Raw genomic sequence first — 11,853 nt, forward strand, 5'->3', positions numbered from 1 at the left:
GCATGAGAACAAATGATTTTCCACTGGACACAATACATGAGTGCTAAATATCCAAATTCTTCCTGACAACAGGTTTTATATCAGTAATTGTCATCAAGTAGAATTTTCAAAGGACAAAAGTTCACAAAACAGTATTTTTCAAGCACGAGGACACGCGTATCAGATTTGATACAACTCCTCGGCTGACCTGCACTTCTCTCAATGCGAACAGAAGAGAAACTCTAAGACATCAGTCTGCTTAAAATGAAATACAAGATCTGTTTATGGTACGTGCTGGGTAAAGGTGCCCGGGCTAATTCCCACCCTGGATGGAGGCAGCCACCTATTTAGGGCAGCAACAAGATCCCTGAAAAGCAACAGGAACCTCCACCAGGTATCTCCACTGTGATCCACAGCGTAAAGCAAACCTTCACGATGGAGCACAGACAAAACCAACGACTGCAGCTGCCAGGAGAGGGCCCTAACCACTGGTTTGAAATTGCTGCGAGGTGAAGAATTCAAGGGTTACCCAAAGAAAGAGGGGTTAAAAAAAATTCTTGCTTAGATTAAGACAGTTTGCCAGGACTGGAGGGATGTTGTCAGGGTACATACCTGGGGATTGAAGCCATTCAGGTTAAGGAGGAAGTCGATCTAAATCTCTGATTTCCTGGATAAATACTCATCTAGGTCAGACAGGTTTAATGCAAAACCTCTAAGCAGCTGATGGAAACAATTCCCATTTTCTTCCAAAGTCCCTGGGCTGCAAGACAGTGAACGTAAAGCTGCAGGAGCCCTTCACCAGCGCGTGTGGCTGCTCAGGACAAGACTGGCTCCCTGTTACCGTCCCCACTGGTCTGGCCAGCGTGCAGCCTCCAAGCTGCTCCGTAGCATCCAGGCACTTCTGAAAACCCTCATCTTATGGTGTCCAAACAGCAGGGACATCCATTGACCCTGGATGTGGCGTCTGCTTGGTGACAGGACAGCAGAGCAAGCCTCACATGTGCCCCTACACTGATCTACACCCTAAAGAGGTCCTTAGGGCCAGCTTTAAAACAGAAGGGCAAGCGCTACTCGCTCCTTGAATTAATCAGGTATCTACGCCGTCAGCTCAGAAGAGAATTCCTGGCCATTGATGCCCAGTGGGGGAAGGAACCTAAAATACAACTAAACTAAACGACAGCCACATTCACCACTAACAGGACCCAGCCCCATGGGGAGCCCCGGGCAGACCCAGGAGGAACCCAGACTTGATCACCTCCTCCGGGATCACTTCCCCAGCGGCAGCAGTACACCACGTCCTTCCTCTAGTTCCTGCATCTTGATCCAGCACAGCAGGCAGCCTGGTTGGATTCCTCTCCGTCACCTCTTCCCCGTGCGCTCTAGACCTCACCCTCTACCTAACGACAAAAAGACGGTGTCAGCTTGAGGCACTGACAGTCTGTGAGATAAAAATCAAGGAGTATGAACAGGAGAGCGAGCTGGAGACATGTGCCAGCCCGGGCTGAGAGCTGAGGAGGCAGTTTGTGTAGGGAGGGAAAAAAGGGAAACAGAAACTGGCATTTTCCAGATTGTTCTTTGCAGGGAATTTGGACTGGGATTTCCTTTTTTTTTGAGAGTAGTGATTATATCAAGCAGGAAACTTTATAATATAAAATTTTAAAATTATACACAGCAGGAAGCTTTTCTTGTACCACTCAAATATAAAACCAGTTCTAGGTAAGACTCACTGTGACAGAGCCCATCCTTTTGGGACGTCACTGAAAGGCCAGTCAGAGCAGAAACAGAATTACTCTATTTTAAAGGGAGATGTTCTCTCTAACAGCTCTTTCCGTCAATGTTTTCTAGCAGGACGCAGACATCAAGCTCCGGACGTCCCCGCTGGAAGGGCAGCCCGGTCTGTACTGCTACCAGCCTCCAGTGCAGCAGATGTACTGCCCCTCGCACCCCTTCCACCAGGTCAGTATGTGCGGACCGGCCCTCGTGTTCCCAGCGCTGTAACGGTGTGTCCTGGTCAGGGGAACACCACAGGCAGACAGAGGATCCCATACCTGCAACACCGGCGTTTGCCAGGTTTGCATACAGGCATTTAGTTCATGGCAATGAGATCTTAATGCATTTCCACATCGTCATCCAGGGAAAAAAACCTGGTAGAAATGGAATCTTGGTGCTGCTTATTTATATTTGCATGATTATGGTCAAGAAAACTGGCTTTGAAACCAGAGAAGTTATTAACATAACTGTTGGTGTTCCAGGATCCCGGGGAGTTAACTGTGCTGTACCTTCAGAATAGAAAATTAAATATAAGTGACTGTATGCTTAGAATTCAGATCAAACACAGAAAAACACTTTAAAAGCAAAATTTGGACAGCAAGACGGTGCTCCCTTCCCTTGTGCTTGACGGCACACACATCTCTTGTGCAGCCTCTGGACTCTTACATCACTCCCAGGGAAAGACGGTTCAGCTACATCACCACTAACCCCAGCGCCGGTGGTGCAGGAGGACGCGCCACGCTCGGGGTGTTCTCCTCTCCTGGAACTGCTGGTAAATCCAGAAGGCACAGGAGACACTGACTCCTGGTTTGGACATCATATGAAGGCGCATCGGTTCATATTTTCAAAGCAGGATCTCTCTAAAATCACACAGAGAGACCTTAACCGTGTCTGTGAGGAAATGTCTTTAAACCATCCCTTTAGGTACAGCGGGTGGCTGGTTGTCTGGAAATGCTGTGCCATGCGCTGACACTTTCCTCTTCCATGCTCACTTATCTGCAGTGGACACAATTTTCAGTAAGAAAGAGGTTCGAAGAGATAAAACACCCTATTAAAAAAAAAAAACCAAACAACAACAAACAAGCAAAAATAACCCCAAAAACTTATTTAAGGTGAAATTAAGGCAAGGAGCATTTTCCAGATATAATCGGCAGAAACACACCTACAAAAATAGCACGACTACCAGAACTCCCGACGTTAGACCTGAATTAAATTGAATTTACAGGAAATTCATAGACATCAAAGATTTGAAGACAGAAGCTCAGCCCTGAGTGGCAGCTCCTTTGACCCCGGGGACTGGGGACTGATTCGGTGCCGTCGCCTGGCCCAGCTCACTCGAGTGGCTCAGAAAGTCTAAAACCACGACTAACAGAGCAGTGGTTTTAAACGCGCAAAGAAAAACAACAACAAAACAGGTTTCTGCGTGATATTCCCCTGGGTTTGTAAATCCCTGCGTGTTACTGGTCTGAGGTGGTGACACAGGAACACCACCCGTCACCGGGTTGAGTGCCTGGAAAGGAGAAACCCAGGGGTCTTGGCTTTGAGGGAATTGAAGTCGCTTCTGAAAACAGACGCTGAGCGACCAGGAAGGACAAGAATGGAGATGCAGTGGGATTTTATGACCACGGATGAAATCGCAGTGCCCCTCACGGGGGACTTTTTAGGAACTGGATTTGTTAGTGTTTTGTAAAAGATGAGGAAGGATGGAAGCGTCCCACAGCTCGGGGGGGATTGTCGTATTTTTAACCCCTGCCTGTCCACTGAAACTTAAAGGAAGACGTCGCGTTCTTACAGTGTGTAACCCCTGAGAGAGAGAGGAATAAAACAGGGACTGACTGCATCGACAACTTGGAGAGCTGCAGGGACTTCCACGGCCTTTCTGGGTGAGTGGCTGGGACAGTTACAACAGTCACAGCAGTTCAGGAAGCACCTTCAAGTACCAACACTTGTATGAAAGAAACTTCCAGAATCAGGTTCCCCTTGCTGTCATCCTTCTCCTCCTGCTCCCTTGGCTCTGACTGGCCCCTGTCCACCAACTGACTTTGTACTTCAGTCAGTTGAGGAGCTCAGGGGCACAGAGGTTCTTCTCCAACTAGGGATCCACAAGGACACACCAATCTGCTTCAGGCATCCACGTTCAAAGCGTTTCAGTGTCGAGAGCTTTTTGCACCCACTGTCCTCAGCGTGCAGCCCTGGGAAGCTGGAGAAGCGCACAGATGCCAAATAGATGTGAGAGGGCTGAGAGAGCAGAGAGGAGCAGTTCTCCTCGCTGTCAGGAAGCATGGCTAGAGGATAACCTCGCTCCTGGCTTTTTCTTTGACCTAGCACTGCCCGTCCACTAGCCAGAATTTACTGAGACTCCTCCTCCCCTCTAACGTGCCAAAAAAGTAACTATCTTTTAAGTTCTCATCAACACCATCGTAATTAATTCACTTGCTTTTTCTTGTTAGTCTAAAACTCAAGAGAGGCAATAAAAGAATAACAAAATTAAGGACAATGAAAAGGAAGGTGATATTACACTACTATGCCTACAGATTGGTTGATTTTATTATTGTCATTTTGGAAGAGGGTCCCAGACAAGGGATTAACTTGCTCTGCTGCAAATATAACCCAGTTCCCCAGTGTGACACCCAGAGTAGCGGCCAGGTCTGCGTGTTGCTTCGGCAGAAACGCCAGCTGGCTTGGTAGCTCATCTGAGTATTTTTTAATTCCTTTGCTGGTTCTGCAGCAGGGCCCTTGCCCTCTCTCTGCTCGTTCGGTACCAGCACTATTACTATACACTGGCATTAACCACACTCAAAACACCGACAACATTAAAGCTGAAATTCACCTTCTGGGAACTGCTGGGCAAGATGCAACAAGCACCAAGAGGAAAGTCTTCCATCCACCTGCAGGCTGGCACCGAGACAGATCTCCGACCTGCAGCAGCTTTCTGTTAGACTCTGCAGTATTTGTGCTTCCTGACATTCCCGTAGCAGAAGCGTGGCAACACCTTCTACTACTCCCTCTACTGCTCCGAGGAAAACGCCAACAGGTCTAAGCAGCCAAAGCCGTAACAGGTAGAATTGGTGCCCGCGTGCCATGAGCGGATCCTGGGACTTGGAGGAACATGGGACACGCAGTTGAGGAGGAGTGGAAGAGCACCTTTGCGTGAAGCAGCTCCGGTGTTCATACTCTACATCTCAGGTCTGGAGGGAACAGAGCAGTGCAGTGTAAATCACTAGGAAGTTACGCTCAAGAGAACGGGCCCTTTAACCTGAAGCGAAGGATGTTCAACCTACGCCTCACTTTTCATTAGAAGGGTGAGAGAGATCAACTCCTTCTCTAATTTTGTCCAAATGATAAAATGGCCTCACCTTCCCCTTTGCTGGACACAACACAACGATGACTCACAGGAAAAATTGCTTCTTATTGACCTGAAAGAACCAGCAGACACTTGGTGAAGTCACTTACCCACCCACCATAAAACACGGGCACCTTTCATGCCAGCGTGCGACTGTCAAACCAGCTCAAGCCAGTCCTACCAGACCTTTCCCCAGCCTCTGCTCCCTCAAAAAGGAGTAATGAAACCAATAAAACAGAAATAATCCTTAGAACGCCCAGCTCTTGCCTTTGGAGATGACATCACCACCAGCCCCATCTTCACACTCCTTCCTTTCAAAGAGCCACTGAAACCAATAAAATCAAAATCATCGTATGAATTGCCCAGTTCTCTGCTCCAGTGAAAAAAATCTACGCACAGGGCAACAAAGCGCCAGGAAGTCATTCCCGGCTGCTCTGCAGAGGACAGCTTTGCCCAGGATTTAGTTTAACAAGGCAGGATGGGATTAATTACGAGCATCTCATTTCTTCCACCCTCCTCACTGCGACGAAGGAATCAGTACTCAGTAAGTTCTTCCGCGTTCATTTCAGGCAGTTCAGTGTTAGAAAGATAAAAGCAAACAGGCAAAAACTCAAGCAACAACAATAAAATTACTGAGAAATTGAAATAAATTATTCAGAACCCAGAATAAACAAACGATGACCATTTTGCAAGTGCGTGATAACCTTTCAGAGGCTTTTTGAGGGGACAAAGACCAAGAGCAACCGAAGTTATTGGTCCAAACCTGTGAACGACAGTAAGAAACCAAGATGCACAAACCGATTACCATGGGAACTTCACCAGCGGGTCTCAAAAGCTACGTGATGCGCTTTCAGAGGAACCACGAAGACCTCATGACACAGGACTCCTCGAGCACAGCACAGAGCACGAGAACAGGGCTGAGCCACCTCCGAGCACCAGGAAGGCTCGCAGCAGATTTGTTCACAGCCTCTGACACGACTCCTCATTTGGGCCATGCCCTAGCGCTGGCATCTGCAGAGATCGTCGGCAAGAGGCAGGAGTTCCTCTCGCCCGCACCGAGCTCTGCGTTCAGAGGGAGCCTCAGCCAGCTGATGGTATCTTCCCTCGGCAGCGAAGTGCTGCTTTGTTCTCGAAAGCTGCTCGCCAGCAGCCTTAAACTGCAGCTTGGAAACGAATAATATATGACCAACCGCTGGGCTAAAAAATTGAGACACACCAAAGAACCTCCGACGTCACCGAGGGTTTCTGCACGCATGATCTCCCCTCTTTCACGGCAACCCCGTATTTCTATCATGGGGATGGCAGGACAGAGCAGCCGATTCTTTTGGGCACCACGAGAGCTGGCCAGGCTCAGAGGTCTCCTGATGCTTGGCATCGTGGTCTGCTGCTCGTCCCCAGGGCTGGGCTGAGGGCAGCACAAATGCTACTTGATTTTAGGTGTTCCAGCAACTCTTTTTAGGTTTCTGATACAAAAACAGAGGAAAGGAAAAAAACGCTGCTTTGCAGTGGTGGTTAACAGCACTTAAACTCCTGTTTCTTGCCGTTGGCCATGAGGGAACTTGCGTGGAGGAGCCTCGTGGCTCCAGCACAAGCCGGGCAGTATGAAAACCCACCTCTGAGAAACGTCTCATCTGTCGCTCTCCTGACCCCAGAAAGCCTTTTCTGGTTTATAACACCACAGACTTCAACGCACACCCAGATACAGCCGCCCACTACAGCTTTCCTTGCTGGTTGGTTTTTACCGCCCTGCCCTATAACAGCAAATCAAAGGATGCTCTGGGATGCTCTTCTCTTGTGAGTCGATCTCACACGCGTTTTTGCCTTGTTGTGTCCTTCTCCGTCCAAAGCCAGCACACAAAACCTAACAATGCTCCATCAAGACTTCCCTGTTTCTGCTTGTCTTTTTAGTGGCTTTACTGAATAGGCTTGTTTTCCCGCGGCGCACTGCTAACAGGACTTTATTCTACTTTTCCTTTACTTTATCTAACTAAAGAGACACGCTTTAGGGCTGTAGATGATGAATTCTCTAGAGACAGTTACAGGTACAGTTACTCCTGGTTTTCACAAGAGCTCAGCAGCAGAGCAGGCAATAATAACAGAAATTACTTTTTTTTTATGTGCTTCTATTTGGACACCTACACCGGGACCTGGTAACAGCCGGTGCATCAGGGAGCTCCTCCTCACACTGCCCCAGTTCTTCTACTCCTCAAGCATTACCTAGTGATATTAACATTTTCTCATACCACTCTAGGAAGATTTTAGGTCTGTTTGGTGTAACAGCTATTACCTGTAGGCAGAGGACAGTATCCTCAGAACCAAAAAATGTAATACTGTCATTAAGAACGAAATGTTTTTAAGAGCTCGTTGCTAAGCCGCGTAACATCTCTTTTCCTGTCCTCAGTATCCCTCGGGAGGCAGCTATCCTGTGACTTACATCACTTCTTCACACTACCCTTACCAAAGGATTGCTCCTCAGAGCAGCCAAGAATCCCAGCAGCCTCTATTTCCCAAACCCATCTACTCCTACAGGTAATAAAATTTTTTTTAAGACCTCACGTTACCAGAAATACTCTGCTCCGCCGTGGCCTTCTTCCAGCATAAATTGCAGTAACGCGCTTACTCGGATTTGTCTGGTTCCCGGTGCATGCTGTCCTCTTTGTGTGAATCACAAGATGTTCCAGACTCCGGGGCCAAGGCAGAGGGAAACGAAATGTTGTAAAGAGTGTGAGCAGCCTCGATCGTCCCCCCAAAAGCTACACCTTGATCTAACACAAAACGTGAGGTGTTGCAGACTTCACAACCACACTGGGCTGTCTTTTCCAGGACCTCTATTAAAACTATTTTTTTTAACTCAAGTCGCTAGTGCAAGGAAGTGCCTAGAGAACACACCAGAGGTGCCAGTCCCACACGGGGTTAGCCCCCAAACAGCAGTCTAACAGAGCAAATCAGACAACTCAGCTGTAATTATACCTTCTGCCCCTGTCTGATGCTCTCTTTGGGGCCTTCATGAACTCAAACAGCAGGGTTTGAAGCTGTGGTCTTGACACCATGTTCTGTTACATTATTTAAAACCAGGCTGGACCTCTAGAGGTTAAGCCGTGGAAGGAGATCCCTTATCAACAACCGAGTGGAGACTTAAAGCACCGTCAGTATTCACGCCAAGACAGCAAAAGCCAGAGCGATGCTGTGCTCAGTGGAATGCTGGTCTTTGCTGCTCCCGAGGAACCAAGCAGAACAGGCTAGAATACTTTTCTTTCTCTCCCTACAGCATCCTGATCTTCATGGCACTCAAAAACAGCAAGACGGGGAGTTTGCCGGTCAGCGAGATTTACAATTTCATGACAGAACACTTTCCGTACTTCAAGGTGAGCTCTGCAGGGGCTGGGGGGGTCTCTCTCCAAGCTTACCTGGCAGAGGGGGAATAGGGGAGGGATTCAGTCTGTGAACGGGATCGTGTCTTAGTAGACTCCTATCAAACCAATTCCACACCATCACAAACTACCCAGCGCTCCAGACCTGGGCAGAAGCGTGGTGTGCTATCTGTAACGCAAAAAGGAATTAAGAGCTGCTCCCCTTGGAGTTTGTGCGGGTTACAGTGGCCATTCCTCGCTCCCAACTCATAAAAAAGGTATTTTTAAAACTACATCCATTCCCTCCTATTTTGTGACAGCTTCACTTTTGCATTTTACTTACAAATAGAGTCAAATGACTGAACGTTTCCATCCCAAACAAGCAGATATTATGGTTTTGGGCACCAAGCCCTGCCTACTTCTGGGCTTTATGGCAGCCCTCGGAATTATCGATACACAGCAAAAGGTAATCGCCTCTATCCTCCCTTTTCTGAAGAGCTTTCAGCAAGAAAAAGTAATATAAAAATCAGCAGAGAACATTTTGCTGCTGCTGCTGCTACCAGAACTCGCTCAACAGCAGGATACAACAGGGGGAGGGGAAGCAATTTAAGTTGGAAAGAGACGGAGCCCAAGTGTGCCCAGAATCTTGCTGGGAGACACGGGATGATACAAGCCTAGTCAAATTAACTCGTATTCGCTGCCACAGCAAATTTAGTTTCTATGATGCAACAATCTCATTTCTAGTTGAAACAGAGCAATCCAACTCCTACGTCCTAAAAAAAACAGCTACGCAGCTAAAGTGGAGTTGCTCTTTGATGTACCTCTCCCTTCTCTGGAGACCTAGATTTAAAGAGAAAGGGTTTTGCAAGATCACTGAACTCTTTAAACTTCAAGAGGCGGTCAGGATCAATGGGTCTGTACAAGAATATTTTTTGCTTGTCATCCTTTTTTTTCCCTTTGTAGTGATTAGTGAGTCTTTAATCTTGTTAATTGGAGTTATTGCCAGTGGTCCAAGAGGTTAGAAAGGTCTGTGGATGGAACTTAGAGCTGCAGTATTATCCTGCAGTGTCCAACTCCACAGAGGGCTGAAGGCAGCGAGGGTAGGACGGAACCTTAGCGAGGGGATTCCAGCTGGGCGAGAGCACCTCCAGGAGCCGGAGTTCATTAACAATCACACGTTAACTCAAAGCCTGGTGCCAGAGTTGGAAGGTGAACTCACTGCCGAGGGTTCCTCCGGGGCCAGCCTGGGTGAACGACCCTTTTCTGCTGCTCAGCAGCACTAAGACGAACTCAAGAACCTGTTCTGCTCTTGGCAGCTGTCTCCGGAACAAATCTGAGGACTTTTTGCTCTCACGTTTCTAAAACTATCTCACAGTTTACATCCCAACACGTCCTGAAAACCTCTGAGAAACCCGTGGCGTTGCCCTCGGCCCTGGTGCTCAGCAGAAACCCCAACAGAGGGGTGTGAGGAGCCTCACGCGCCAGGCAGGAAACATGAATATCCTTCCAGGTCACCCGACTCAGTACCAAAGTCCACATCTTACCTAGGAAAAACAGCTTCACCTGCTTTGGCAACCGCCAGAAAGCTGCATGAATAGGATCTGCAAGGGGGAAAAACTGATTCATCTTCCTCAGGATCAGCCGGTGGCAGAAGGAGTTTGAAAGAGGTCGGGTTTTTAACTGGCAACACACATCGTCTCACCTACGGGCTGGCTGAGAGAATAGGGAAATGCTGACATCAGGTGGGCCAAAAGGGTAGAACCCGCGCTGCTACGAAGGGAAAACAGCTACTCGTTTAGTGAATAACGTGCATTTAACTTCCACAGCTAGTTGGTTTTTAAAATGAACAAAGTGTTAAATTCGACCCTCACATTCTTCAGTAAAGCTTTTAACCCCTTAACCCACAGGACAGTCCTTCACCGCTTCGGAAAGAACAGATTTTACATTGCTAATAAAGCAGAATTTCTGCCAAAGCGTGGTCAGAAATCCCTGGGGCAGTCTGAGCAAGCAAAAAGGGACACGAGTTCCTTGATAAGAGATGGTTTTCGAGGAAATCTGTTACACCAGGCCACGATGCAAAAAGCAAAAGCACAAAAAATCGGTTTTCCCTTTTAATACAGCATGAGAATGGAAACTTAACGCACACAGAAGGGAAATTTTCATCTGTGACCTCTTTAAAGATGACTATGGAGAATCCTATTTACCTTCTGCGCTCTCTGTTCAATTATTCTCTGTGGTTGATACAAACAATTACGACCACAAATCTTCTGCAACCATGAATCTAGTGGCACACAAACAACCTCACCCCCTTTTCAGAGAGTTGGTTAATTTATTTTAATTCTTATGACCTGCAGATGAGGATGTTTTGCAAACAAGAAAAGCATCCTAAATTGATTAAAGAAAAAGGGCCAACGCGCCTCCCCTCCACTGCCAGTCTGACAGGCAACGAGGAGCACAGTGCAGTGTCATTCTTTAAATGCTTAATTGTGACTTTCGAAGCCATCGTTACAACCTGGCCGCCCTCTGACAAGTCCAACCTTCTTGCTTAGAAGATCAGTCACTATTTTATCTGATTCCTCTCTTCCCACACAACATGGCTGGGAGCCATGTAGCTTCCTAACATACAAGTTTCATATTGTAGAACTTATAACCTAAGCAGCCTTTCTATCTCACCAGTCAAAAATGAGAAATACATTCGGGGTTTGGTTTTTTTTTTTGCTTGAAGTTCCATTCTTAGATTGGATTTGTTTTTCCAGACAGCTCCAGATGGTTGGAAGAATTCTGTACGCCACAACTTGTCTTTGAACAAATGCTTTGAGAAAGTGGAAAACAAGTCGGGCAATTCTTCTCGGAAAGGCTGTTTGTGGGCTCTGAACCCAGCCAAAATTGATAAGATGCAGGAAGAGCTTCAGAAATGGAAGAGGAAAGACCCAGTTGCTGTGAGGAAGAGCATGGCAAAGCCAGGTCAGTGATACATCCATTCTCAAACTGCGCTGCCTAGAGCTCTGCAACAGGCACCGAGCTGGTGGGAGAATTTACATGGGGTTTAGGAAAACATTCAAGAATTTTTCCTGATGATTGGCAAAACAAGAGAAATTTAAAAGCAGAATTAAGTAAGCCATGGTTTTGCAGGAGCGTCTCCAAACAGGCACGGAGAAGCTTCACAAGAAAATGTTCTTCTTGACACCTCACTAGGCTTTAAAACAACCCTGAGATAAGAACTAGAGAACAAAACCTGAAATTAGCTGAGAACTATCCAACCTAGAAACCCAAAATGCCATTTCTTGGGTACTCACTCGGGGATGATGGTTCAGAAACACCTTTGGGGCTCTGGGGTTCCAGCACGCCTGGGCCATCCCGGTGCCCCCTTCCGAGCGAAACCAAAGCTGCCGAGAGGGTCGGGGCTCCGCT

General features: G+C 47.4%; 1 protein-coding gene across 1 annotated transcript in view; it reads left to right on the forward strand.

Moving 5' to 3' along the window:
- FOXN1 (forkhead box N1) overlaps positions 1-11,406 on the forward strand; it is a gene marked incomplete at both ends in the record, with an annotated part of 12,246 nt that extends 840 nt beyond the window's left edge. Inside the window, 4 exons of the mRNA XM_010141007.1 lie at positions 1,828-1,935; positions 7,494-7,621; positions 8,361-8,457; positions 11,199-11,406. Of these exons, the coding sequence (XP_010139309.1) occupies positions 1,828-1,935; positions 7,494-7,621; positions 8,361-8,457; positions 11,199-11,406 (541 nt within the window). The remainder of the gene's footprint in view (positions 1-1,827; positions 1,936-7,493; positions 7,622-8,360; positions 8,458-11,198) is intronic.
- Between the last annotated feature and the right edge of the window lie 447 nt (positions 11,407-11,853).

This window comes from Buceros rhinoceros, unplaced genomic scaffold (assembly GCF_000710305.1).
Source record: "Buceros rhinoceros silvestris isolate BGI_N320 unplaced genomic scaffold, ASM71030v1 scaffold10138, whole genome shotgun sequence".
NCBI classification, from domain to species: domain Eukaryota; kingdom Metazoa; phylum Chordata; class Aves; order Bucerotiformes; family Bucerotidae; genus Buceros; species Buceros rhinoceros.